Genomic DNA, 12681 nt, shown 5'->3' with positions numbered 1-12681 from the left:
AGTAGATATCAAACAGTATACTTCCTTCCAGAAAGATATGAATCAGACACCTCTGCAGTGGCGTCCCGCTGTGCGAAGGACGCTAACGCATGCACAGCACAAAATCATCATTTTTAAATGTATAAGGCTACCCAGCCCTAAAGGTGGCGTCTATGATCTCCCAGATATCAACCCCTACCAATCAACCTTTTTATTGAGCCCTTTGGTCTCCACTGTATCACACACAAAAATTAATTTTTGTTCCTTCAAACAAAGCTTTCTCACTATATCATGACCAGAATGAACCTGCACACACATCCTAAATTCCTTCCTAAGGTAGTATTAGAATTCCATTTTAACTAGTCAATTGTTCTGCCAGCATTTTTCCCAAAGCCACATGACCATCAAGCTATCTGGAGTGGACTAAGGCCCTTACAGTCCACCCAGCTTTTTCTTTTGGCCCTAATAGGATAGGGACTGCCATTGGTAAACACACATTCTAATTGGCTCGTAGACTGCATCTCCTTTACTGCGGAGGGTATGTCACAGCTCACATCAGTGTCATGGTTGCATCAATTGCCCACATAAGGTCAGCCTCCATAGAAGAGATTATTTAGCTGCAATATAGTCTTCACATCGCACTGCTGTCTAGAATAAGAATTTGACGGCCAGTTTGGGAAGGCAGTCCTTCTTCAGAATTTAATTGGGGTTTAGAATCCAACTCCACTCCCCTAGGCCCATTTATTTCTGTTCCATACTGTTCCAAAAAAGTTCTTGAAACAATTTTAAAAAATACAAAACAGAAAATTAAAAAAAAAAAAAAACCATAACACTTGTAGTTCTCAGTTTAGCAATGAGCCTTGCTTGTTGCAGGCCACCTCCCCTTTAATTTAGGACAGTCTGGTAGCTAAGGATTCCCAACAGTAAGAATATTCTTTATTCTGTTTGTCTTCAGAGAAAGCAAAGTTATTTACCTTAGCAGGTGTTCTCTGAGGGAAACTGGATGAACATTCTTACTGCCCTGCCCACCTCCCCATGGGGTTGCAAAACAGGACTTTTGGGCACTGCTGTATGAGAGCTACCTTTTGGCTGCCCAAATGGTATATTTTTGGGTGTCCAGTGGTGGTGAGTTCAATTCACTCCCTTCTTGCAGGTGTGGAATTCATGACTTTTGGGCACCTAAAACACTGCTCTTAGGTGCCCCTCCTACAGAAAAGTAATATAGAACTCCCAGTTATATCTTCCAGTATAATTAATGTCGAGTACCTTAACTTCAGGTGTGTAAGTTTGAGCACCTTTTATTGAATTGGACCCTAGACACCACCCTCAAAATTTTAGGCACCCCAAAGTATACCATTTATGCCCTAGATGATGGCGCCCAAATGGCGGTGCACAAAATTCATACCCCTTTGGGGTTGCGGTCTGTCAGCTGTTGTACTAGACAGACTTGATCCCATTCAATGTCAGTAGGCAGCAGGGCGTAGCCAGACACCCAATTTTGGGTGGGCCTGGGCCCAAGATGGGTGGGCAGAACTCCGCCCTGTCCCACAAGTGATTTGGTCTCTTCTTCTCTCACCTGCATGCCATATGGTCTCTCAAACATCCCCCTCCCCCTATACCTTTTAAATAGCAGATTTTCAGTGGCAGTGAGCAGCAACTAATACACACTGCTTATGTTGGCCCCACAGCCTTCCCTCTGATACAACTTCCTGTTTCTGCATAGGCGGGAATACATTAGAGGGAAGGCTGGTATGCAGGAAGGACAGTTGTTGGGAATTTTCAGCTGGTGGGGCTTGGGGATCCCTGCCAGACACTTCATAGGTGTGCTGCTACTGGGTGGGCCTGGGCCCACCCTTGGCTATGCCACTGGCAGGCAGCAAGACGCGTGCATGTTTGAAGAGGTGCTTCCAAACGTTTCTAGAAAAGAACTCTGGGGTGCGTCTCTGGGGTGCGTCTCTGGGGTGCTGGGCTCAGTCGGTGAAGTTACTCAACAGTAAGGATATTCATCCTGCTATCCTCAGAACATCTGCTACAGGCGAGTAACTTTTTTTTCCCCCATCATTTACACATTCAGGGACCCTATAGCACTAAATGGTTTGCAGTTTATGAAATCATGTCAGTTTTTTGGTGTCAGTTTCATTTTATGAAGTATATGCAGACTTTTTAATCAGTGCATATTTTCAGAAGATAATTAAAACTTTTAGCAATTACAAGCAATCAGATTCTCGGAGTGAAATGGAGTTTGAATATCAATGTTTGTCTTTTATTTTTAGTTAAATTATTTGAAGTAATTGAAACTGAAAAAACACTTTACTTGATAATGGAATATGCAAGTGGAGGTAAGTAACTTGTTTTTGAACAAAAGAATAAAGACTAGATTTTACTAAAACTCATTAATGTACTTTGTCACAGGTTTCATTTTATGTACTATAAATTTACTAATAATGTGTGTGAATAGCATTATCACATTTTAGTGTATCTGGCCCTAAATAATATAATAATTGCAAATTAAATTAATCAAGTGGCGTTACTGTGTGCTACTGTATTAGTGTGCACTAAATGCCGTTTAATCTGTCCTATTAGTAACTAGGTCTTATTGTACACAGTGGGATCTGCTTTAAATAACAGGTTTATTTATTTGTGACATTTATATCTCACATCCCAAGCAAGTTTGAGTTCAGTGTGTCTTACGATAAGCACTATAGGATACATAACAATAATGCATAAGAGAGTAATTTGTTATAAGAATCCAATTTTACAATACAGTGTCATAAACATACTAGGATATTTAACATTTAGAAAATCTATTATGAATGAGAAATTGTACATGAAGCAAAGAGAATCTTAATGGTAGATAGAGTAATAATGGCAGTTCATGTTAGTAACTCTCTTATGTGAGTATACAGGTCAACCTGTAACTATCAGTGCCTAACACCCAACTTGCAATGACGTTTCTGATACTGATCTGTTGTGATGTTGGCCTAAATATTTCTGAAGTACGTTTACACCTAACTTTTATTTATTTATTTCTGAGGGACAATGCTATTTTTGCATTATGTTTGCTCTATTAAGTTAACTTCTTAGTTTCATAGTATTGATTTTAGTTTATATATTTTGTAAACTGCATAGCTGTGCAAATCATATGCAATCAAGGCCAGCTCAAGGAATTGTGGTGCCCTGAGCCAGTTTGCATCAGGCCACAGGGCATCTCTCTCCTTCTCTCCTTCTACCGGTCTTTCTTCCCTCTCTGTTTACCTCTTCCTGCAGGTCTGGAATCATACATTCTCATCTCCCTCCCCTCCCCCCTAGATAGGCTGAACACAAGCTGCTAGTCCTTGGGTCTTCCTTCTACTGCTACGTTCTGCCCACAGGAAGTTGCAGCAGAGGGAAGACAGCACCTGGCTGAATGCAATCTGTGTTCCATCATAGAATACCCAGGTTATCTATAAAACTCGCATGCACTACAGCACATGTCCACGGAGTATGGCTGAAGGGGCATGGCCAAGGGGAACGCCACGGTCTTTGGAAGCCTCTAGGAGCACCATGGATCATCATGATATATTGAAGTTTTAGATGAAACACTTAAATCTCTTTGAATATTGATTGCATAATTGCAAGTGTGGAGGGGAGAGAGACCGGGCCAGAGTGGGATAAAAGGGGAGAGATGCCAAACTCACAGGGAGAAGGCTTTAAATATTAGATCTAGCGAGGTCAGAGGCTAGGGATTTTGGTGCCCTGAACCAGTACCTCATCTGTTCCAGTGTTCAAGCCAGCTCTATCTTCTTTGTGGTTCCAAAGAAGGGAGGGGCTTTTCGGCCTATTCTCGATCTCAGAAAAGTAAACCAGTTTTTGCGGGTTCATCACTTCCACATGGAGACATTAAGGGCAGTTATTGCTGCTGTTCAACCAGGCAAGTTTTTGACGGCTCTCGATTTGAAGGAAGCTTACTTGCACATTCCCATTTGGCAGCCCCATCAGAGATTTCTCAGATTTGTGGTGCTGGGTCAGCACTTCCAGTTTCGGGCCCTTCCTTTTGGAATGGCTACTGCTCCACGCACTTTTTCCAAGGTCATGGTGGTGGTGGCGGCGTTCCTGCGGAAGGAGGGTATTCGAGTGCATCCATATCTCGATGACTGGCTGATTCGGGCGACGACAGCAGAAGAGTGTCTAGTGGTCACCAACTGAGTAATTGCGGTATTGCAGTCCTTAGGTTGGGTGGTCAATATGGACAAGAGTCAATATGGACAAGAGTCATCTGATTCCTACTCAGTCTGGAGTATCTTGAAAGCAGGGGAAGGTGTTTCTCCCTGAGGGGCAAAGGATCAAATTGCTTTCTCAGGTACGGACCTTATTGAGTTGTCATGCTCCCCGAGTGTGGGACTATGTTCAGCTCCTCGGTTTCATGACATCGACCTTGGAGGTCATTCCATGGGCAAGGGCTCACATGCGGCCTCTTCAGAATTTCCTTTTGAGCAGATGGTCGCCGACGTTGCTGGATTATCAACGACGCCTTCCTTGGTGGAGCCGTGCCAGGGACAGTCTTGCGTGGTGGCTCCGGTCAGCCAGTTTGTAGAAGGGTGTTTCTCTGGCATCTCCCAATTGGTTGGTAGTTGTGACGGATGCCAGCCCTGTGGGCTGGGGAGCCCATTGTCTTCATCGAGTAGCCCAGGGATCGTGGACCCCTCTCAAAGCGACTTGGCCAATAAATCGTCTGGAGTTGCGAGCAGTCGTGAATGCGATGTGGAGTTTTCAGGACCTTCTGCAGGGGCAGGCGGTTTGTGTATTCTCGGACAACACCACGACAGTGGCCTACATCAATCGGCAGGGGGGCACTCGCAGTCTTCCCTTGGCAGTGGAAGCATCTCGCCTTCTAGTATGGGCGGAAGCGCATGTTCAGAGTCTGTTGGTAGCGCACATTGCAGGTCAAGACAATGTTCAAGCGGATTTTCTCAGCCGGACTCTTTTGGACGCAGCAGAATGGACGCTGTCGGACTCGGCTTTTCGGCTGATCTGTCAACGTTGGGGAAGACCAGTAATGGATCTCATGGCCATGGCTTGCAATGCCAAAGTTCCCTAGTTCTTCTGCCACAAACGGCAGCCAGGATCCACAGGATTGGACGCTGTTCTCCAGCCATGGCTGGAACAACAGCTACCGTATTCTTTTTCTCCGTGGCCTCTGATAGGGAGAGTTCTTTGCCGCATAGGGCGGCATCGGGGGCTGGTCGTTCTAGTGGTCTCAGACTGGCCCCGACGGCTGTTGTATGCAGATCTCATTCGAGCACTCTCAGAGCCACCATTGCGGCTTCCTGTGACTCCCGATCTGCTGCATCAAGGGCCAGTTCAGATGGAAAATCCCTCCTGCTTTGGTCTTACGGCCTGGCTGTTGAGAGGCGGCAGCTGAGGAAGAAGGGATTTTCAGAACCAGTCATTGCCACTCTTTTGGTGGCGCGAAGCTTTCTCAGTGTGGTGTGCTTTGCGTACTGAATCGCCTTTTCGGGCGGACATTCCGGTTATTCTGGAGTTCCTTCAGGATGGTCTTCAAAAGGGATTGGCATATAATTCCCTTCAAGTGCAGGTGGCCGCGCTAGCTTGTTTTAGGAGTAAACTGGATGGTTCCTCTTTAGCAGCTCACTCTGCTGTGGTCTGTTTCCTACCCGGAGCTCTTCGGCTTCGGCCTCCTCTGTGGCAGCCATGCCCGGCGTGGCATTTGAATGTGGTATTGCAAGCCCTCCAGGCCCCACCATTAGATCCTTCTCAGAAACCTTATTCAACGGCTCAAACATTTAAGACCGTGTTTTTGGTGGCCATTGCTTCGGCTAGGAGGATTTCTGAAATTCAGGCTTAGTCTTCCAGAGATCCTTTTTTGCAGTTTTCTGAAGCAGTGGTGTCTATTCAGACGGTGCCGTCGTTTCTACCTAAAGTGGTTTCGGCTTTCCACGTCAATCAGGCGATTTATCTTCCGTCTTTTTGACGAGAGGATTATCCTGGGGAGTTTGCCTCACTACATTTCCTGAACGTGCGGAGAGCCTTGTTTCGGTACTTGTAGATCTCTTAACGAGTTTCGATGCTCGGATCATCTCTTTCTGCTCTTGTCGGGATCGAAAAGAGGTGAGGCGACTTCTAAGGCTTCCATTGCTCGCTGGATTAGGGAAGCCATTGGAGTGGCGTATCTGCTACAAGGGCGGGCGTCTCCAGTGGCCCTGAAGGCGCATTCTACTCGGGCACAGGCGGCTTCTTGGGCAGAGGCCTCGGCCTTATCTCTGGAAGAGATTTGTCAGGTGGCTACTTGGGCGTCCCGTCATACTTTTGCGAAGCATTACAGGCTAGATGTGTCTGCTCGGGAGGATGCGAGTTTTGGGGCGGGAGTGTTGGGGCGGGAGTGTTGGCGCGGAGAGCGTCGGCTTCCCACCCTACTTAAGGAATGCTTTGGTACATCCCACTAGTTTCTGGATTCATCTGCTGCAAGTGACAAGGAAGGTAAAATGATGTCTTACCTGATAATTTTCTTTCCTTTAACGCAGCAGATAAATCCAGGATCCCTCCCTAGTTCAGCTGACGGTTTTTTCATTTTCCGCGCAGTGTGGCTATGTTTTCCTTCTGGGTTCTCTTTTGCAGAGTTCAGACAGATATGGGAACACGGAAAGGATTCCGATTTCTGGATCAAGTTGCAGTTATTTCGAAGTTCTTATTTGGTTCTCTGTTTTTCATAGTGAGGATGGTTTCTGGTTGTTATTGGTTTCATATTTTTGGCCGTGGCAAATGCTTACGAATGACATACTAACTGAGTAAGGAGCTGGCCGTCTGACATCACTGTCTTTAGTTTGTTTATCTCTGTCTCCACCTGCTGGTAGGCGGACTTAACCCACTAGTTCCTGGATTCATCTGCTGCGTTAAAGGAAAGACAATTATCAGGTAAGGCATAATTTTACTTTTTAAAAGCTCATGGTAGAGTTCAGAGCCTCTTCGATAGAATTGTGCCAATTCAGGGCCCTGTTTACTAAGTAGCATTATAGGCGCGTTAACGTTTTTAATGCGTGTTAACCATGTTCTCATGTTAATCATGTACGTGCCTACAATATTTCTATAGGCGCCTACGTGGTTAGCGTGCACTAAGTGTAGGCGCGCTAAAACACAAATGCACCTTAGTTAACAGAGCCCTCAGTCTTTTTAAGAGCATCATACACATAAACAAACATACACAGTTCAAGTACACATCTTAATTTGCATGATTTTTAAATTGTGTATGTTTTCTCCGTGGTTGTACAGATATATCTGCATATTATTTAAATTGAGTTTTATTAAATATAATTTGAGCAAACTGATAATTTGTTCTCATAACTATGAAAACCTCAGTGTTAAAATATAGTGGTATGACAGTACTAAACTAGTGGTTCTGCTTTAATTTTGATAAGTAACTGTAGGTCACAAAGCTTCAGAGGAATTTCTGCTTTTACAATGCATAAACTTAGAGTAAGGTTTCATAACCTGCAACCCATGTGCCAAGAAGATACATTTTCACTGGCACATTCAGCTCCAGACCCCCATTCCTGTACCCTGAAAGCTCTGTGCCACCTAAAAGCATTTAAATTCACAGGTCAGCTCTTCTTGAGACTAAATGCAGAAGACTGAATGGACATGAAAGCTAAATCTTTTAGAGGCTCGAGGCTGAAGTACGTGGGTGAGAAAATGTGCACAGACATAGTTCTTGCAGTATTCTATCATGGTTCTGGTCAGCTTATCACTTTTTGCAAGTCTAAATGTTAAAATGCCAGTGAGAGTGGAGTAGCAGCTTATTGGTTAGTGCAGCAGCCTGAGAACCAGGGGAACCGACCAGGTCCAATTCCCATTCCAGCTCCATGTGACTCTGGGCAAGTCACTTTAACCCTCCATTGTCCCAGGTACAAAATAAGTATCTGTATATAATAAAGGTAAACTGTCTTGATTGTAACCACAAAAAAGACAGTACATCAAATCCCATTCCCTTTCCCCTTTATAATGGTCTATGGGATACATTTATATGGCTCTTGTAATGTGTGTGTTTTTGTTTTGTTTTTTTAAATATTCATCATTTACTTGTATGTCTCCCGGTATTAGTGCTTAATTTGCTTTTTGCTTGGTTTGGACAGTAAGCAGTTTATTGGTACTGAAATCCTGTTGGATTAGTTTTAACCTCTTTCATTTTCTTAATTGCAGGGGAAGTTTTTGACTATTTAGTTGCACATGGAAGAATGAAGGAAAAGGAAGCAAGAGCTAAATTTAGACAGGTATGTAGGAAACATTTCCAATGCTGAACGCTTTTTAAAATATGTGAGCAATTATAATCACTAAAGCCAGGACAGTATAGCTCTGTGATTCCTGAAATGTGCCTCTATTCCTAAATCTGTATTGAGTCAAATGATACTACAAACTAGAGAACACACTTTGTGTTATAGTGTGTTTTAATATTGCCCTAGAAAAATGAGTCACTGGAAAGTAGTCTTTATGTCCTGGCATTCTTATTTTGGCGCCGGTTTTTCACAGAAGACAAAATGCATAGTGTTAATGATTTTAGGCTCAGGTTTGATCTGTTCAAAATGTTAAAGCTAATTCTACCATGATCTGCTAAAGTGCACTACCACATTAGCATGCATTGATAATAAAAAGGTCTCGTTGCAATGAGATCTGCTGTAAATAGTGTGCGTCACAGATGGCAAATAATAATCAATATTATTGTGCAGGAGACTGCAACACTATGATCTCTTCCCTCCTGCTGTGGTGGTGATAATTTTTGGATCACCCTGACATTGATATGTCCACTGATCTTCCACCAATCTTTAGATGATACTTCTCAAAATACTTGGTGACCTCAGCGGTGCTGCTTGCCCGTGTCTTCACACTTTTGCAAGATAATAGGCATCCACCTCCTCATCGGTACACCCGATTTAGCAACTTTAGATTTAATTTAGTTTTAACTTTAAAGTGATTAAACAATATTTGTAATCACCTTAAATATTGTCAGACTGGGGATTTAGTGTCCGACATGCATGTTTTGCCTCCACGGGCTGTCTCAAGGACTGTCCTCTTTAGCCGTCTTTAGCATCAGCTCAGCTTTCACTAATGGGGAAACCTCTGCTAATTGTGTGCTAGCATGAGAGTGAACTTTAGTAAATCTAGCCCAAAGTTGTTATGAAAGTTAACATTTGTGTGATTTGGTAAGTGTTCCTTTGTCACAGACTAGGTAAAGGTTCTTATGTATTGAACCTAGGAGGAAATATATACTTAGAAATCCCTTAGGAAGTTTGGCAGATATATTAAATGTCACATTAAGCAGGAGCCCTCCACTTATATTTATGGCTTTTGACATAGTGTCCTTCCTATCACTGTATTTGTATTTCAGAGTATTTATCGTTTATTCTAATCTGAGTAGGTCCCATCTAGTCATGTTTTTATTTCCTGTTACAGTGACTAAGCCTACTGTTTTATAATTCCTGTGCTGAGAATTCATGGCATGTTAGTAAAAGCTAGTTATTAAAGAAACATTGCTTGCTTTCATATTGCAAGTGTACCAAGCAAGACCCACCATGTAACTTTCTTCGTAGAGATTCTGGATGTGGGACATTTGTTTCCTTAGATCTGTCTAAGGAAGATCAACTAATACTTCTCTACCTTTTCTTGTTTTGCTTTAAAAGGTTGACAAGAAAGAAATAGAAAATATCAAATTGAATTAGTAGTTCTGAATTTATATACTACCAGCCGTTAAGCCCGTTAAAACGGGTGAGATTTCCAGCTACCTTCCTCGCCGCCGATCCCTCCCCCCTCCATGCCGGGCCCCCTGCACTGACCTGACAGCGCCTCTCACCTCCGTGTGAAAGCACTGCAGGCAGCAGCAGATCGCTCTGCTGCTGCCTGCAGAGCTTCCACACGGAGGTGAGAGGCGCTGTCAGGTTAGTGCAGGGGGCCCCATACGGAGGGGGGTGGGCGCGGCGGCAGGGATGGCGGGGGGGAGGGTGGAGGTTGGTGCGTGCGATGTTCGTTTCCAGTCCGACTCCGTTTCCCTCTCTGTTCCGCCCTCTGACGTCATCACATCTTGACGCGAGGGCGGGACAGAGAGGGAAGTCTCTACTGCGCATTTGCAGGTGAGTCGGTCACTTGACGTTTATATGTTTGATTCTCTTTCATATCAAGCTAATGTCTATACATTAAAATTCAGAATGTTATGTAACTCATAATAAACAGCTAGACACTAACACATTCTAAAACAGCCTCTGTCCTGTTTCTCTCCATTTGTTGCCAGAAATGGGATGTGTGTTTTGGATTCATTGTTTTTATACTATATCTTCCCTCAACTAAGTGTCAACATTATTGATTAATTTATTCTATTTTATATTTAGCATGGCATCCTGGTTAAGCCCAGAACTGGTTATAAAAACATGCATAATCAAATAAAACAAGAGGCAGGGGCTTTATTACATGAAAGACAATAGAGTAGGAATAAGCACAAGAACGCAGCCTTCATGGACATCTGTATAGGCACCAACGTTTCAAAATGAATGGGACTACCAAACAATACAAATTACCCCTCCCTGGACATATTGAAATTTGTTCAATATTGGGGGCATCAGACTGGTTCCTGTGGACACCCAAATGCTTTCTATTCCTCTCCCTGTACCCACACCCCATTCCCATATAACTTGCAACTCAGTCCTGTATATGCATTTCTTTGTCACCAAGCTCCCATACTAATTATTTCCAGACAGTAAATTACATCTATACCTAAATACTCTTGTGTCCCTAGCATTTTAAAAATTCTTTAGCTGTTTCTTAAAAATGGTTGGGGGGTCAACTGGGGGGGGGGGCCCACAAACAGTTATAGAAAATGCAGCAGCCGCTGACATCTATATGATGTGAGAACCCTCTGTTACATGTTAAAGCCATGGCTGATAACTGTGTTTGAACTATATAATGGATTTGAGTAGTAATTTGGTGTAGTTCCTAAATTGTCAGGACTGAAATGTCAAAATCATGAGTCTGTGGCTTGGAGGTAGCAATTAAGTAACAAGGCCTATTTTCTATCCAGATAGTATCTGCAGTGCAATATTGCCATCAGAAGCGTATTGTTCATAGAGATCTTAAGGTAAGTAGAAATCCCTTCTGTATGAAAATGGAGCCTGGTGGATATTGAATGACAACATTGTGTAACATTCAACATTTTTAGTGTAGTATATTATCAGTGTAGCAATAATAAAATTAAAATTTATGATAAATTTGCTAGTCAACCAAGAACTGAAAAATAAATAAATGGAATAGATTGTATTTTGAAAAATATTAATAGCTGCTTGCCATATTAGAGCACTTGCACATATACTTATTTGGTATCCACATGTACATAATGGAGCTGTTTAATACAACTAATTTCCTTTCCTCTCTAATTCATTCTTCAATATAGATTTTTCCAGTTAGCAGTACTGAATTAAGATTTCAGGGGAGAGCCCAACAGAAAATCTTAACCAACTAGCCAACTGCTGGGTAGAGAAAAAAGAATATTGTAAGACTGTGTTTTAAATTATGCTTTTTTAATGAAATTCTGAAGTTCAACAGGTAAAAACTGTAATAAAAGAAAAATCTGTATTGTGTTTTTGTACATGCAGAGGAAGTCGCTGTCCTTTTTATCTGTCTAGTAGGCTTATAATGTTAATCACATTCATCTTTACTTCCTCTATAGTACTACTACTGCTTATTTCTGTAGTGCTACTAGATATATGCAGTGCCGTCCACAAACATGTAAGAGACAAGACAGCCCCTGTTCAACAGAGCTTACACTCTAGAAGGAAGCTGTAGTGGAAGTTGTTGCAGCAATTGCAGTGAACCTAAAAGCTTTATGAACCAGAGAAATTGGTGCACAAGTTAATCATGCAGTACGGTACCACAGCCTTTCAGAGGTCTTTCTCCTTATATCAACTATGGATTTCAGTACAGAAATTAAATTTGGAGTGAGTGGATACCTGAGGGGAGGGGGTGCATAGGAAGGAAAAGGCTTTCTGTGTTTAAAAAAAAAAAAATAAATAAATTCTGGTAAAATGCTAACCAGCTATTAAAAAAAAAATCTGTGGGATCTCTGTCCTCTGGACAACATTTCCTCTATTGTCAAAGGACAAACCACCAATTGGTGTGTTCTTCCGAGGTACCCAGTTATGGCTTAGCCTATACCAATTTAAAGGGGACAAGAAATTGGAATGAAGAGCTGCTGTGGTCCGCCTCCCAGCATGTTTTATCCATAAGGTTTTTGTTTGTTTTTTTTTCAACTATTTCTAAGCTGTGCTTGATCTGTGTGTTATAATGGGTGTAGCAATTGTTTTCCTTGAGTGTTTTAGTCTGGTACAGATTTCATTTTTGCAACAGGGGAGGCATTGCCACTTTTAAATTTATGAGGCAGGCCTGTTCACCCTGTTTTGATGTTTTCCCCCCAGGCAGTTTAGAAAAAAAAATCTAATTGGGTTTTCCTGGCTTAGCTTTATTCCCTTGCTTAGGGAATAAAACTAAGTGTAAATTTCAAAAACAAAACAAAAAGCCTGCTCTTGCAGCTTTAAGAAAAAGAAAAAAGGGAAGCGCACTCGAGAGATGCTGAAGCCCTTGGCTGGTCGGCCCAAGTGTCAGGCAAGCTTGCATATACCAGGCATGCATGCCGACAGATTCTGCAGTGTCTGCAAGACCTGGCAACTTAAT

At 42.6% G+C, this 12681-nt stretch overlaps 1 protein-coding gene across 3 annotated transcripts in view; it reads left to right on the top strand.

The window, feature by feature from the left end:
• MARK3 (microtubule affinity regulating kinase 3) overlaps positions 1-12681 on the top strand; it is a 171941-nt gene that overhangs the window by 83322 nt on the left and 75938 nt on the right. For all 3 annotated transcript variants that reach the window (XM_030214150.1, XM_030214148.1, XM_030214149.1), the window contains exons 5-7: positions 2253-2318; positions 8173-8243; positions 11036-11092. In XM_030214150.1, coding sequence (XP_030070010.1) covers positions 2253-2318; positions 8173-8243; positions 11036-11092 — 194 coding nt within the window. The remainder of the gene's footprint in view (positions 1-2252; positions 2319-8172; positions 8244-11035; positions 11093-12681) is intronic.

This window comes from Microcaecilia unicolor, chromosome 9, assembly GCF_901765095.1.
Source record: "Microcaecilia unicolor chromosome 9, aMicUni1.1, whole genome shotgun sequence".
Classification (NCBI taxonomy): domain Eukaryota; kingdom Metazoa; phylum Chordata; class Amphibia; order Gymnophiona; family Siphonopidae; genus Microcaecilia; species Microcaecilia unicolor.
The sequence above is the reverse complement of the archived record's forward strand: the minus strand, read 5'-3'. Positions and strand labels throughout refer to the sequence as shown.